Genomic DNA, 13,518 nt, shown 5'->3' on the forward strand with positions numbered 1-13,518 from the left:
CAGGCTAAACCCAGCCTGAATTTTGAAGCCTTCAGTCCCACTCCAAACACAGTCCTGCTTTGTTACTGGGCGTTTCTCATTAGGAGATGGATCCTGCCCCCCTTTTTCCTACTGAGCAGCATTTATTCCACAGGGGTCTCTGACCTGCATGAGGTCAAAGCAAACCCCAAAAGGAGAAAACAGTGGCATCCTAATCTCTGTAACTCCCAGTGCGGCAGGGAAAGGCCCTGCTGAGGGAAAACCCATCATCCAAGATGCTGCAAGGTAAGGATTTCTTCTGGGCTCAGGAGAAGACCTTGGAGCTGGCCAAGGTCAGCCCATGACAAGCCCCAGAGAGGACAGGGCTAGCAGAAGGGAGTGCTGAGAGCTGCTCATAGTGTGGCAGCACAGATGCTTCCTCTGTCCCCAGTGTCCCCAGCCCCAGGGAGGGAGAAATGCCACCCACAGACCCCTCCCTGGGCAGGCAGCACCTTGAGAAGACCATGCTGTACCATCTCTGCCCGAGCACTGCTGGCTCTCATCACAAACACGGGTTTAGAGACAAACTATGCAGGACTGAGTTAGTCCATGATCAGCTGAGCCTGATGCTGCTCCTAAAGGAGCAAGTATCTTGTGCCTATTGGAGAGCATCTCCCAGGGTTTTCCATGCTGGAACCTACAGTGGCATGTTGGCCCAACATCTGTGCAGAGCAGTTGGCTTTCAATAACAGGCTACAGCATCAGCTTGACCCTCCAAATATTACCTGGGGACCCCAGAGTTTGACCTGCAAGGCACTGGAGGCCCCAAAACCCCTCTTAAAAGATGTGTGACAGACACCCAGAGATGTAATCACCATAAGATCTCCTTCCTCTGTAATGGGACCAACAGAAGCTCAGTTGGCAGCTCTGGCTCCTGTCTCCAAGCTAGGATGTCATTGCTGACCAGTGGAAAAAATTACCAGCACCAGGTGAAGAGCATCCTCTTGAGCAAGCAGCCCCCACACGTGTCTGGAGCTGGAGGTTTGACAGCATCCCAGAGCCCATTAGCAGGGCTGCAAACACACCACGGAGAACACAAACCAGACACATTCCTCCAGCAGAGGCTCTGCCACATGATTTAGGAGGCTGCAAGCACTGCGATGTCGAGCAGCAAGCCGACAGCTTGTGCTGCTCCTGATGGATGCTGGAGTCTATTTTTTCTCCAATAACAACTTTCACTAATGGTGCTGGCACAGAGTCTCAGCAAGGAGGAGGGAAGTGGCAAGTGGCCAGGGTGAAAAAGAGTTCACAATTACAGTAGGAAAGGCCACTGTGTCCCTTGCACTGGCCGTGGAAATGCTGAGGACAGGGATGGAAGGGGCTCCAGGAGAGCATTGAGTCATCCCCTCCTTCACCAGAGCACCCACTGTACCCAGAGCACTTTCAGCAGACACCCAGACATCTGTTTATCTTATTTTTAAACTCCTCAAGTGATGGGGTGCCACAATCTCCCCCAGCAGTCTGTTCCAGTGTTTCACTGCCTTCATGGTTAAAAAGTTTTTGTTATGTCCAGTTCAAACCTTCATTTCTGCAATTAAATCTCAAAGCATCTTGCCCTCACTGGAGATGGATGAAGAGGGATGTAAGCTTCATCCTTTTTTTCACTTGTGTGTTTTATTCCCAGCCAAAGAAGGGGACTTTATTTTCCTGCAAGAGATACTATCTCCTGCAACACACAACTCAGAAATATCTTTCTATTTTTAAAAGTGAAGTATAGGAGTTACATAAAAGCTATGGAAACCAGGAATGAGAAACAGGGTCTTCAATTTGTGGGTTCTGCCTCCTACCACAGCTCCTCAGAGCTGACCTGGGCTGTCCACAGCACACAGTGCAGAGAGGCTGAGCTCACTGCCCCCCACACCAGCACAGGGTGGACAGGCCCCACATGCCCTGTGCCTGCAGCCTCTTGCCAATGTGCCAAAGAAAGCAGCAGAAACACTGAATCTGTTTTTGTTCCTTTCTGCCCTCTTACAGCACCACAGGACACGAGAGGCCAACCTCTGCCCTGGTAACCTGCTGGGAAAAGGATGACACAGATAACGCAGACAGATAACACAGTGAACACAGATAACACAGATAGATAACGCTGGTGACAGAGATAACACAGATAGATAACACAGACAATACAGATTACACAGGTAACACAGATAAATAACACAGATAACCTAGACAGATTACACAGAAAACAGATAGATAATGTAGATTACAGGGATAGATTACACAGGTAACACAAACAGATAACCCAGGTAACATCAGTAAGAGTGTTCCTCAGTGTGTGTGAAGCGGCACCTCCCTGCCCAGAGCTGGGCAAAGCAGCAGGAGCAAGGGCTGCCCGAGCAGGGATGGTGCCACAGGGTACTTTGGGGCAGCCCCACAGCTCCAAAGGCCCCTGCTTTCGGGAGGGCAGGCTAAGCGGGTGTAGGCATGAGAAACTCCTCCAGCCTGGGAGCAACTTCGGGCAACGGGGCTGCTGCTACTGTCACCGGCACGGGATGAACAGTGGCCTCGCTAGGGCTCACGTGCAGCCGGGTGCTGCCAGCTGTGCCCGGGGCTGCTAGGCTGGCAGGGCTTGGAACACAGGAGCCAGCTCGGCGTGGCTGCCAGCCCGTGCCCGCAGGAGCGGCGGGTGCCCGGGGCAGGCGGGAGGCGCGGCAGGCGCGGTGCGGTGCGCGGTGCGGGGTGAGCCGTGCGCGGTGCGGGGTGAGCCGAGCGCGGTGCGGTGCGGTGCGGTGCGCGGTGCGGGGTGAGCCGAGCGCGGGCGGTGCGCGGGGGGCGGTGCGCGGTGCGGGGTGCGCGGGGGGCGGGCGGGGGGCGGCGGCGGCGGGGCCATGCGGAGCCCGGGCTGAGCGCGGCGGCCGCCCCTCGCCATGAAGCGGCAGAACCTGCGCACGGCCGCGCTCATCCTCTGCATCTTCTCCTACCTGCTGGTGGGCGCCGCGGTCTTCGATGCGCTGGAGTCGGAGGCGGAGAGCGGCCGCAAGCGGCTGCTGGAGCAGAAGCGCGGGGAGCTGCGGAGGAAGTACCGCTTCTCCGCCGACGACTACCGGGAGCTGGAGCGGCTGGTGCTGCAGGCCGAGCCGCACCGCGCCGGCCGCCAGTGGAAGTTCGCCGGCTCCTTCTACTTCGCCATCACGGTCATCACCACCATCGGTGAGTGCGGGCAGCGCGCCCGGCATCCCTCCATCCCTGACCCTCTGCGCCCGCTGTCCCTCCACCCCGACCTCCCGACACCCCTTGTCCCTCCATCCCTGCCTCCCATCTCCCTCCGTCCCCCCGCCCCTGCATCCCATGTTCCTGCATCTCCATGTCCCTGCCCTCCATCCTCCTCCAGCCCCACACCTCCACTACCCCTGGGAGCTCCAGGACAGCCTGGGGGGTTCCCACATGGCAGAGCCTTGCAAGGCTGAGACATCTCTTCAGGCCACCCCCGAGCCGACCCTGTGGGACCCCCAGTGCCCAGCGGTGGGCGAGGCAACGCACGGACAGGCTGGGGCCACCCTGTTCTAGGGGTGCTGCTATGGCTGGGACCACGAGACATGATGCTGTCCCAGGGAGGCAGCAGCTTGCAGAGCTTCTGCGGGAACCTTTGGAGCAGGCAGCTGCCAAAGTTGGCAGCGGTGTGGGAGGGCAGAGGTGAGGGTCATGCCTGTCCCCTGTGCTGGCTGTGGCCAGTGAGCTGGGTGAAGAGCTGGGCAAGAATTGTTGGCTTTTTAGCTGGCTCAAAACTCTGGATGTTTGGCTGTGTGAGACCTGCTTCACGGAGCCAAGAGAGCCACAAACCAGTGCCCGCTGCTCTGCCTGCATGGAAACGTGCAGAGAGATGGGTGACAGCTTGTAGGGGAGTGACTGAATCACATCAAACTCCCACATAGACCCACTTATCCATACTAGAGCCCAGTGCCTTGGTTTGTCCGCTTCAATTTTGCAAGAGAATGAAACTAAATTGAATGAGGGTTGCCTTAATTTAGGTGAAATTAGCCACATGGGAGTTGAGCATTGTTTAATTAATCCACTTTGATTAATCCATGCACCCTTAGCATCCCGTGGGGGTAGACAGAAATCCTGTGCTCAAGTCACTGCTTGTGCTGAGATTTCAGTCAGCAGATGTGTTTTGGAATCCTGAGGCCAAATCCTGCCCTGGCACAGCCAGCAGCTGCCTCCTGTTCTTCAGGAAAGGACTCAGCCTCACCAAAGGGCTTGGGATGGTTGAAATACCTCTGGTAGCTGGAAGCCTCATGCCTCGGGACAAGGGTTGGTGGGATCTACTGCACTTGAGTTTCCAGAGGACAAGAGGTGACAGAGGGGCAGGTATCCTTCAGGCCCTGCCTGGGGTCTCCATGTGCTCCCATGGAATGCTTTGTGGGGTTTGTGCAGCTGGGAACACACATGGCCAGCAAACCATGGGCATGCTTCACGTCAGACCCCAGCAGGAGGGAAAGATGAATGGTTTCGGAAAAAATGCCCATCATCACCTGGCATGTTATAGCATCATTTACATGATTTTCCTGTTGCTTCTGACAAACAATGGCTGTGTTTATCACACACCCTGTGCGATAAATAATTTCAGCCCAGGTGTCATATTTCTAAAACACTGGCATGTCAGATCTCTGTATATTGGGCTGTGCTCCAAATCTCAGTTTTAATGTTATTGTAGCTGTGTTTACTCTTTCTAATTCCCTTTGTCATTTCAAAACCATCAGTCAAACACTCTTTCAACAGTCTCTCAGGGTATAACAATTGTTTTTCCACTTACTGCTCTTCCGGATCATTATATTTACCTCCTCATTGCTGTCATTGTATTATCTTGTAGCCTGGGACCTGGTAATTGCACTTGGTTATTAAGCTTGGATCTGACTGAGAGGTTTTGCCACTGCAATCTTCTGTCTGCTCAGTATTTCACGAAATGTGGCATGCAGGCATTAAGTTCATCATTTTTGATTGTGTGGGTTTGTGAACAGAGACAGCAATTAGAAGCTGGTCCCTTGCTGCCTGCTCACAGTTCAGTGCACAGCATGGTGAAGGATAATGCTCTCCTCAGTCCTGTCCCATGCAGGAGTTTCCTGGAGCAGGAGGTGTGCTCAGGAGCCCAGGAAAATATGGTTATCCTCCTCTGGTCCTTCCATCACTGGGTGCTGCAGCTTCCCCAATCCACGGGCAGCAAGGACTGATGTGAAGCCAAGTCACAGCTTAGAACAAGACAGTGGGATAACAAGAGGGTGTTTTTCTTCACATTCTCCATGCAGAAGTCACACAAATTCCTGCAAAAATTGAGAATACAATTAGCTGTTTGTGAAAGGCCTGGCAGCAGCATAGGAAGGAGCCGGCATTGTTCTGCAGGTGCCTTCAGAAGGGAAGTTTCAGGCCCTGGTAGTTTCTTGCAAAAGCAAGTCAGAAGAAAGGCTCAGATGCCTTTGGATGCCGTTACTCCCCACGCCACGTGATTCCCTTGCACAGAGTTTGTTACTCATCCGCTGAGGTCAGGGGCCACTGATTTCTGCTAAGCTGCTGTAATTGAGGTGGGCACAGAATCGCTGGAGTCCGGAAGATTGCAGTGAATACCTCACTGTGCCTCACAGTATAATTGTGTGTGCCCTTGAGTCACAGCTCTGAAACTTGGGCCAAGGTGGAGAAATTAAATCTCAGAAGGCGTTCAAGGAGACTCTTGTCCTCCTGGAGCTCCTTGTCCCCAGGAAAAGGGCTGACAGGGCTGCGGTGGCATAAATGCTCCCTTCCCTGCATCCAAAACAGCACAACGCCTCCTTCCCAACAGTCAGGTGGTGCTTTAGGTCTGAGTCTTAGTGACACTGGAGTAAATCTGGAGTGGCTCTGCAGAAGTCCTTCCAGACTTGGCTGCTCCTGTGGGGACTGTCTCTATAGCACAGAGACCCTATAGCTCCTGTCCAGCAGGCTACACAGCAAGTGCTCACATAGCCGAGACTCAAATGTGCACATGACACCAGAGGATTTGGGAGGAGGGGGAGCAGGTTCCAGGGAGGGAAACAATGTCCCTGGAAGGGCAGCTGTGGATGGTCCTGGCTGGGTGTGTACCTCCCCAGGGTGACCTGACACTGTTGGTCTCAGCATCCTGCAGAGCCTCTGTTCCCCCTCACTGTGGGGTTCAGGTTACCCTGCATGCCTGGCACTGGCACAGCATCACTGCCTTTGGATTGCTGGTGAGCTGCAGGAGGCTTGTCCAGCTCTAGGCCTCCTCTTGGCCTCTGTGATGAGCTTGGGGCCTATCAAGAGGGTACCTTCTCTCTTCAGAGGTCAAATGAGGTTCTGCCTACACGATACTGCAATGTGCCATCATCCCAAAGGATGTGGCATCCCATGGCCCCATTAGCATTGTCTGCACATCTGAGTCATTTTCCATCCTTCCCTCCATTTTTCTACTTATTCCTCTTGGTCACAGGGCAGCCTTGCTGGAAACCCTGCTGAGGGCTTGACGCTGCTTTTCCTCTTTCCTGTGTCCTTCACAGGTTATGGGCATGCTGCTCCAGGCACAGATGCTGGCAAAGTCTTCTGCATGTTCTATGCCATCCTGGGCATCCCCCTGACGCTGGTCATGTTCCAGAGCCTGGGGGAGCGCATGAACACCGTGGTGCGGCTCCTGCTCAAGAAGATCAAGAAGTGTCTGGGCATGAGGACAACCCATGTCTCCATGGAGAACATGGTCCTAGTGGGCTTTCTGTCCTGCATGGGCACCCTGTGCATCGGCGCCGCAGCCTTCTCTTATTTCGAGGGCTGGACTTTCTTTCATGCCTATTACTACTGCTTCATAACCTTGACCACTATTGGCTTTGGAGACTTTGTGGCTCTGCAGAAGAATGAGGCTTTGCAGAAGAAGCCCCCATACGTGGCTTTCAGCTTCATGTACATCCTGGTGGGCCTGACGGTCATCGGCGCCTTCCTCAACCTGGTGGTGCTGCGGTTCCTGACGATGAACTCGGAGGACGAGCGGCGGGACGCCGAAGAGCGAGCCTCGCTGAGGAGAGCCCGCAACAACATCCACCTCAAGCCAAAAGAGGACAGCCGGAGCAGCAATGCCATTTTTCTCCCTGTGGAGGACAGGACGAGCCAGATGAACCTGATCCCGCTGGTCCAGGAGGACGCAGAGAGGCAGCGGCGCCAGTCGGCCGCCTCGGCGGCTGAGGTGCCATCCTTCTGCACGTGCCTGTGCTACAGACCCCGGGTGTGCGGCAGCCCGGCGCCCTCCCACCCCGAGACCCTGAGCTGCCACACCAACCCTGTGTATTACAACTCCATTTCCTACAAAATCGACGAGGTGTCCCTGAGCACGCGGGGTCAGACCGGCTCTTCCCCGGGGAGCACTTTGTCTTCCAACAGCCCTCGCTGCCGGCAGCACCCCCGGCTGCGGAGGAAATCCATCTAGGAGCGCGTGCCGAGCTGTACTCAGCGCTCGAGTCTTACTACGATGATAAATTAAGAACAGAGATGTCAGGTTCTTCTTACTCATTTCTTCTGTTTTTCTCCCTCCCCCCAGCAGGAGCCTCTAAATCCTGTTGGGAAATAATTACTCCTTTTTTGCAGGCACTGAATGATATTGTTAGTTTTTCTTGGCTTTTTCCTCCCAAGTAGGTTTGAGCATTTGGGACTGGCAAGAGCTCCCTGCCCCGATGTGAAGCCCAGTGAGCTGTAGGTTTGCTTTCCCACCTCCCTGCTCCCCAAAGGGTGCATTGCTGCCCTCCCACCCTGTCAAACCTTGGCTGTGGCTGCTGCCAGCACATGACTCTTGCTCCATGGGCTGCATTGCATTTGCTGAGAGTGTCAAAAGCAAAGCCCGTGTGAGCAAGCCCTGCAGGGCTGGGGACCTTTAAGTTGTCCCCTGTGCAGGTAAGTCAGTGCCATGCAGTGGGTTTGCAGCTGGTGGGTGGGCAGGAGGGAATGGGCAGCTTTATGGGGCAACATCTCCTGTGAGCAGCCCTCTGGGTCTGAGCTCAGGTTTGTGGCTGGCTCAGTGCTTTTGGAAGCTGGAGGCCCTTGCACTCACCCTCTTGCCCACCAGCACACCTTGCCTCTCATACCTTACCACCGTGGGTCCTCCTGGCTGAACTGCCTGGAGGGACACTGTGTCCCTTTCCCAGGGGAAGCTGAACTCCTCCAGTCCCTTCCAGCCCACCTCAGCCCAACTTTCCTCTGAGCTGAGTGCAGACTGTACTAAGGGCAGCCCCATGAAGAGCCTTCCTGAACTACACAGTCACCTGCAAAGGGCTTGGTCCTAAGAAGAATTTTTTTCTTGGCTAAAACCACCCATTCCTTCCCCACGTTTCCTCCAGCTGGCAGCCCAGCAGCTGTGCAGGCTCCTCGCCTCCTCCCAGTCCCTGTGAGCCCATGGGTTTGTGCTTGCTGCTGCTGGGGTTATCTGCAGTGGGGGTGGTCCCATCTCTGCGTTCATCCCTGTGTGGGATGAGGTACCTGCACAGCCACAGCTGGGAGGCTCTCTCCAGCTGGTGACCCCAGTGTGGCCTTTGTCCATCCTGTCTCATCTGCACGAAACCAGGACTGGGCTCTGACAGTGGTAGGAGCTCAGTTTCATTTTTTTTCTCCAATAAAGGGACATTTTCACTCTCAGTTCTATCTAAAATACCCTCTGAGGGGGTTTTGTGGAGAAATAGCCCCTCTTCCTGGTGGGGAAGGCATGCAGAGTTGCCAGCATTGGGATGGTCTCAGGGCAGGCTTTGCTCTCTCCTCCTTTTGTTCTGGGTGGCAGCTTAATAAAAGGTGAATCCAGCTGGTGGTCATTGGTTATTTGTCACATTAAGAGTCAAGGGATGCATCTAAGCCCCAAACCCCAGGCTGGCTCCCTCTGGGCAGGCTGCACAGCCTGGGCACACAGGCAGGGAGGAGGTGCTGCTGGGCTGGCACCAAGGGCTGGTTTGTGTCACTTTCACCAGGGCTCTTTGGGGTGTGTGGCAACCCAGGGGCAAGGGGTGGGAAGCCACCAAATTCCCCTCAGGGGCTCAGCAACTGCCTCACTTTGCACCAGTGGCCCTAGATCTGCACCAGCTGAGTGAGCCTTGGTTTAAAGGAAAAGGGGGAGGAGAGGAAGAACAAAGCAAGTTGAGAGCGTGGAAAACAGGCTTAAAAGTGAGGCTTTCATTGGCTTCTCGGCTCCTCAGTGGCGTCACTTCACGCTGATCTCACCAGCTCAGCCCTTTTGTTGCCATGTCCCATCTCCCCCACCCTCCTCATGGTCTTCAGCCCAATGTCTGGCTGGGCTGTGCTGCCCTTTGCTATCAGAGCTGAGCAGATGGAGAGCTCTATTTACATATTAAGCCTCGGACACCCTCCCAGTGGCCAAGATGGAGCACCTCTTGCCATCATCCACCCTTGTGGAAAGAAGCAGATCTTCAATCCCTGCACAGAATAAACCTACATGGTATTGCCCTGGTGAAACTCACCTCTGGCAGAGCTGGAAGCAGGAGAAAACCCCAATCCGGAGGCTGAGCCAGCCTTGCAGTCTCCCTCTGGGTTCCACATGACACTGCCCAAGCTCAGTGGCTGCGTGGTTGTGTCGCAGAGCCCAAGATGCAAAGGCACAGCCTGGCAGGATCAGCAGGGCTGCCAGTGTGACCTGCACACCCTGGAGGGCAGTGCTGGTGACGAGGTGACAGAGCAGAAAGCAGGACACCTGCTCCAGTTGCTGCTGCTTCCATGTGGCCTGAGCTTCTAGGCACCACTGCTTGGCTGCTCAGACAGAGCCTGAGAAGGTTCCTGCTTGAGAACCCGGGGGTGGTCCGAGGGTGGGAGATGCTGGGCTGCCCCGACACTCTAGAGAAACCCTCCTCCTCCCTCCCCTTCCACCACTGCTCCCCCAGGGGCTGTAGCTGGGGCAGGTGGGAAGCTGCCCCTTGGTCTCACCCTGATGACCTGCAGAGGGATTTGGAGGCATGACAAAAACCTTCAGGCAATTCTTAGTGAACCATGACTTTGTGACCCCTCGTTCCCATGGGAAAAGGGCCTGCAGTGCTCCCCAGGGAATGCTGCCTGTTCTCACCTCCATCTTCTCCCACAGACCCCTCCAGCAGGAGCCCCCAGACATTTCCCACCCAAGGGCTCACAGCTCCAGGTCATCAGGCAGCAGCTGCACATCCAGTAACATCTGAGGGTCTCCTTGCCCGGCGGGTCCCCAGAATCCCCTGCACCCATACGCTGACTCAGTATTCCCAATAGCCTGGGACACAGGTGGTTTTTTTGCTGAAGACTACAGAGTCTTCACCTCCAGGGTTTCAAAATCACCCCTGAATGGCCAGTGCTGACCACGAAGGGTCTTGGGAAGAGAACTACAGGAGCAGGAAGCTTTGGACTGGGGTGGTGAGCAGAGTACAGCTGGGAGAAAGCTTAGTTCTGTGCCTGGAGATGCCCATGGCCAAATTACATCCAGAAGCAGTTCAGGGAAATGCAGGTTTGAAGCTGGGGCTGATTAAGGGAGCTGGAGTGACAGCCCTTCCACGGAGCACTGGGACACACCAGACTGAACTGCTTTTGTTCCCTATAGGCACAAGGAGAAGGAAGGGTCCAGCTGGAACCTTAGGCTGAAGATAATGGTGGCAATGGAAAGGGCAGAGACACCCCACAGAAAACCTCCAACACACCGTAGGAAAAAAAAAGGTTTTATTATCACCGTTATCAACGTTTTCATTAGCTTAACACGGAATTGTAAATCACTCAATCATTACATATTGTCTGAATAAAACCTACAGACAGGAAAAAAGTATAGCAGAATCCTCTCCTGACTACAGACGAGTGGCTGGCGTCCCACCTTCCACCCAAGGCAGCCCAGGCACCTCGCAAGCCACTCGCCACCTGGGCAAGAAGGCTGCCCAGCTCCATTGCCTGTGTTCCCTCTGGCTCCACAGAGATTACATCTCACCAAATGATGTTAAAAACCTCCAGGAAGTTTTGGAGAGGGTTAGAGAGGCCAAAAAGGGCAGATCTCACAAAAGAGCCCCCACTCCTATAGAAAAGCAAGAGGAGTGTAGTGCGCCTGCAAAGTTAGCGTTTTTTGTGGAGCGATTAATGAAGTATAAAGGTTTAACCTGTGAAAGCAGATTTCTCTACAGTGGCCAGGCCCTGGCAGTGTGGAACAAGGCAGAGCTCCAGCACGGTGGCAGAGGAGGGTGGGAGCATGGATGGGCTGGGGATGGCCCCATCCCCGAGCAGAGGCCAGCTCTGCCGCACCGCCCCGGGGCTCCCGGCAGGCAGCGTGGGATGGATGCGTCAGTGCAAAGAGATGCCGTGGGCAGCCTCAGTCCCCTCGGGTTGGAATAAGGCCTCGTGTTGAGAGGGAAGTGGGAACCCATGTAGGGAGCAGAGGGCCCTGGGGAAAGCAAAGGGAAGGTGGAGGAAAGCTCGCTGGGAGCTCCCCTTCTCCCTGGCCAGCACAGAGGCAGCTCCCTGTCGTCTCCTGGCTGTCAGTAATGGCACATCCCACCTGCCTGGGCTGCTGAGGCCCTGCAGAAGACCCCTAGCTCCTTCCAAGGATGGGAAAGGAAGGACCCCCTGTAGTTTGAATGTGGGACAGCCACAAAACGTGGGCAGGACATGGGCATCCCTGGTGGGTGGCAGGCCATGGCAGTGCTGCATGAGGGGGTCTCGGGGGAGGCACTGCATCACCAGGATGCCCTTTCCACTGTGCAGGGAGCAGCTTGCAGGGAGCAGGAGAAAGACAATCCCAGTGTGGTGAGACTGGGGGAACATGCCTTAGATTCACTCTCCAAACCTCGCTTTCCTTGGCTCCAAAGCCAAAACCAGCTCCAGGTCAAGAAGATGGAGTCACCAAAGCAGAGACCAGTGTGCAGCAGGTCAAGAGCAACAGCCCCAAAGAAAAAAAACTGCTGAAGGACTTGAAGTTCCAGGCTGGCATTCAGTGGGACCTGGAGCCCCAGTGGGCAGATATCCTAACATTTGATGCCAAAGCAACTACAAAAACCAGCTCCTGCAAAGCCTGTGGGATGCCTTCAGCAAGGTGTGCCTCAATCATTCCCTTGGGTTGCTTTTGCTCCCACCATATAGCTCAGCGAGTGGAGCTCACAGCTGCCTGGGCACAGGGTGTGCCCACGTGTCCTCTCTGTCAGACATAGCCCTTCCCTGCCCACATGGCAGGCTCAGCCCATACGACGTGCCCAGAGTAAATGCCAAGGCTGTCCATGGACTTGGCCAAGCTGGGATTAACAATGGTTGCCATTTTAGCTACTGGAAAGTCACAAAGGGAAAGTCCTTGGTTAGTCACCTCTGTTTGCTGGTGCTCTGGAAAGGGCTGGTGCAAGGTCCTTCTGTTTCAGCCACTAAAGTGCAAAGAACCAAATGCTACAAAGAAACTCTCCCCAGTTCCTCTCCTCCACCAGGGCAAGAATAGCTACCATAGGGAGGGGAGGGCAGACGGTGTCTATACCATGGGAAGAGCTTGAGGTTCCCCAGGGATGAGGGAGATGCTGCTGTCATGGGTGAGCAGCTGGGGATGGATGTATGGCTGCTTGGTCACTGGGACCTGGCCACTGAGCAGAGGGGTCTGGCAGTGAGAGTTGAAGCCACATTTTGAGAACACCTAATCACCTGCAAACTCCCTGAAGAATCACCGTGTTCACAGACACACACCTGGGCTGGTATGCACTGGGTAAACACAGAAAAGCTTTCACTGATCATTCTCTTTTCACTGATCATTCTTTTTTCTAAATGTTTGGCTCAAATTTGGCAGTTGCAATTTCATTTTAGATGCTCTCTCCAGGTCTCAATATGCCCTGGACTCCTCTACGGATGGCACTTTGCATTTACACGTCTCTCTCTTTTCAAAGCATTTCACAAAAAACAGGAATTCTTCCAGCATTCCTTGGGGCTTCCAGCACCACTGGGACCTGCTGCCTGCACAGCCAGCAGCCTGGCAATCTTGAGAACAACACAGACACTTGTCTTACAGGAAATGCTGGGAGGAATCCACAGGCAATGGACCAGGATGCTGTTTTGAAGCTCTTTATTCCATGCATTGCATCAATGATTGAGCTAACTTAAAATCCAATATCCCAATCCTGCAACCTTGGAAAAATCTTTAGATGTGCCCAGCACTAGCAAATTTCTGAAGAAAGGCACAGAGCAGCCTGTGCCTGTTTTACCCCTTGGTCCCCTGTGATCCCCTGCAAAGGTGCAACCTCTCTGCCTTGGGTGGAATTTTCTAACAAAATGGACAAATACCACCTATGAAATGGACAAAATAACCCACAGAGCCTTTAAAGAAGAGCAGCCCAATCTGCTGCTCTGAAAAAAACCCTCCCTTTAGCCTGCCCCAGGTATCTCAAGGCAAATAGGCAGCTGTCAGGCAGAACTCAAGTGGCCCCAGAGTGCAAAGGCTTTTTTGCTTTATCAGGGCTACAATGGCAGTGGGAACCATTCTCGTCGAGTTACAAATACTAGATAGCCTAAGAAAAACAGGAGATTGAAACAGTCATGAAGTTTATACTGAAACTATTTTTTACCTCTGTAGTA

General features: G+C 54.3%; 1 protein-coding gene across 2 annotated transcripts; it reads left to right on the top strand.

Annotated features, from left to right (window-relative positions):
• Positions 1-2,820: 2,820 nt before the first annotated feature.
• On the top strand, positions 2,821-10,756 carry KCNK15 (potassium two pore domain channel subfamily K member 15). 2 transcript variants are annotated; one of them, XM_085079494.1, is made up of 3 exons: positions 2,821-3,168; positions 6,498-7,210; positions 10,538-10,756. In XM_085079494.1, exons 1-3 carry the CDS (start codon positions 2,886-2,888, stop codon positions 10,571-10,573), a joined length of 1,032 nt encoding a protein of 343 aa, XP_084935620.1. In that variant the 5' UTR covers positions 2,821-2,885; the 3' UTR covers positions 10,574-10,756. The 2 variants fall into 2 exon arrangements, with proteins under 2 accessions (XP_084935620.1, XP_084935619.1); XM_085079493.1 differs by lacking the exon at positions 10,538-10,756 and having other exon boundaries at positions 6,498-7,577.
• Positions 10,757-13,518: the final 2,762 nt, after the last annotated feature.

The sequence above is a fragment of the Lichenostomus cassidix genome, chromosome 20, assembly GCF_008360975.1.
Source record: "Lichenostomus cassidix isolate B80296 chromosome 20, HeHo_3.0, whole genome shotgun sequence".
Lineage (NCBI taxonomy): Eukaryota > Metazoa > Chordata > Aves > Passeriformes > Meliphagidae > Lichenostomus > Lichenostomus cassidix.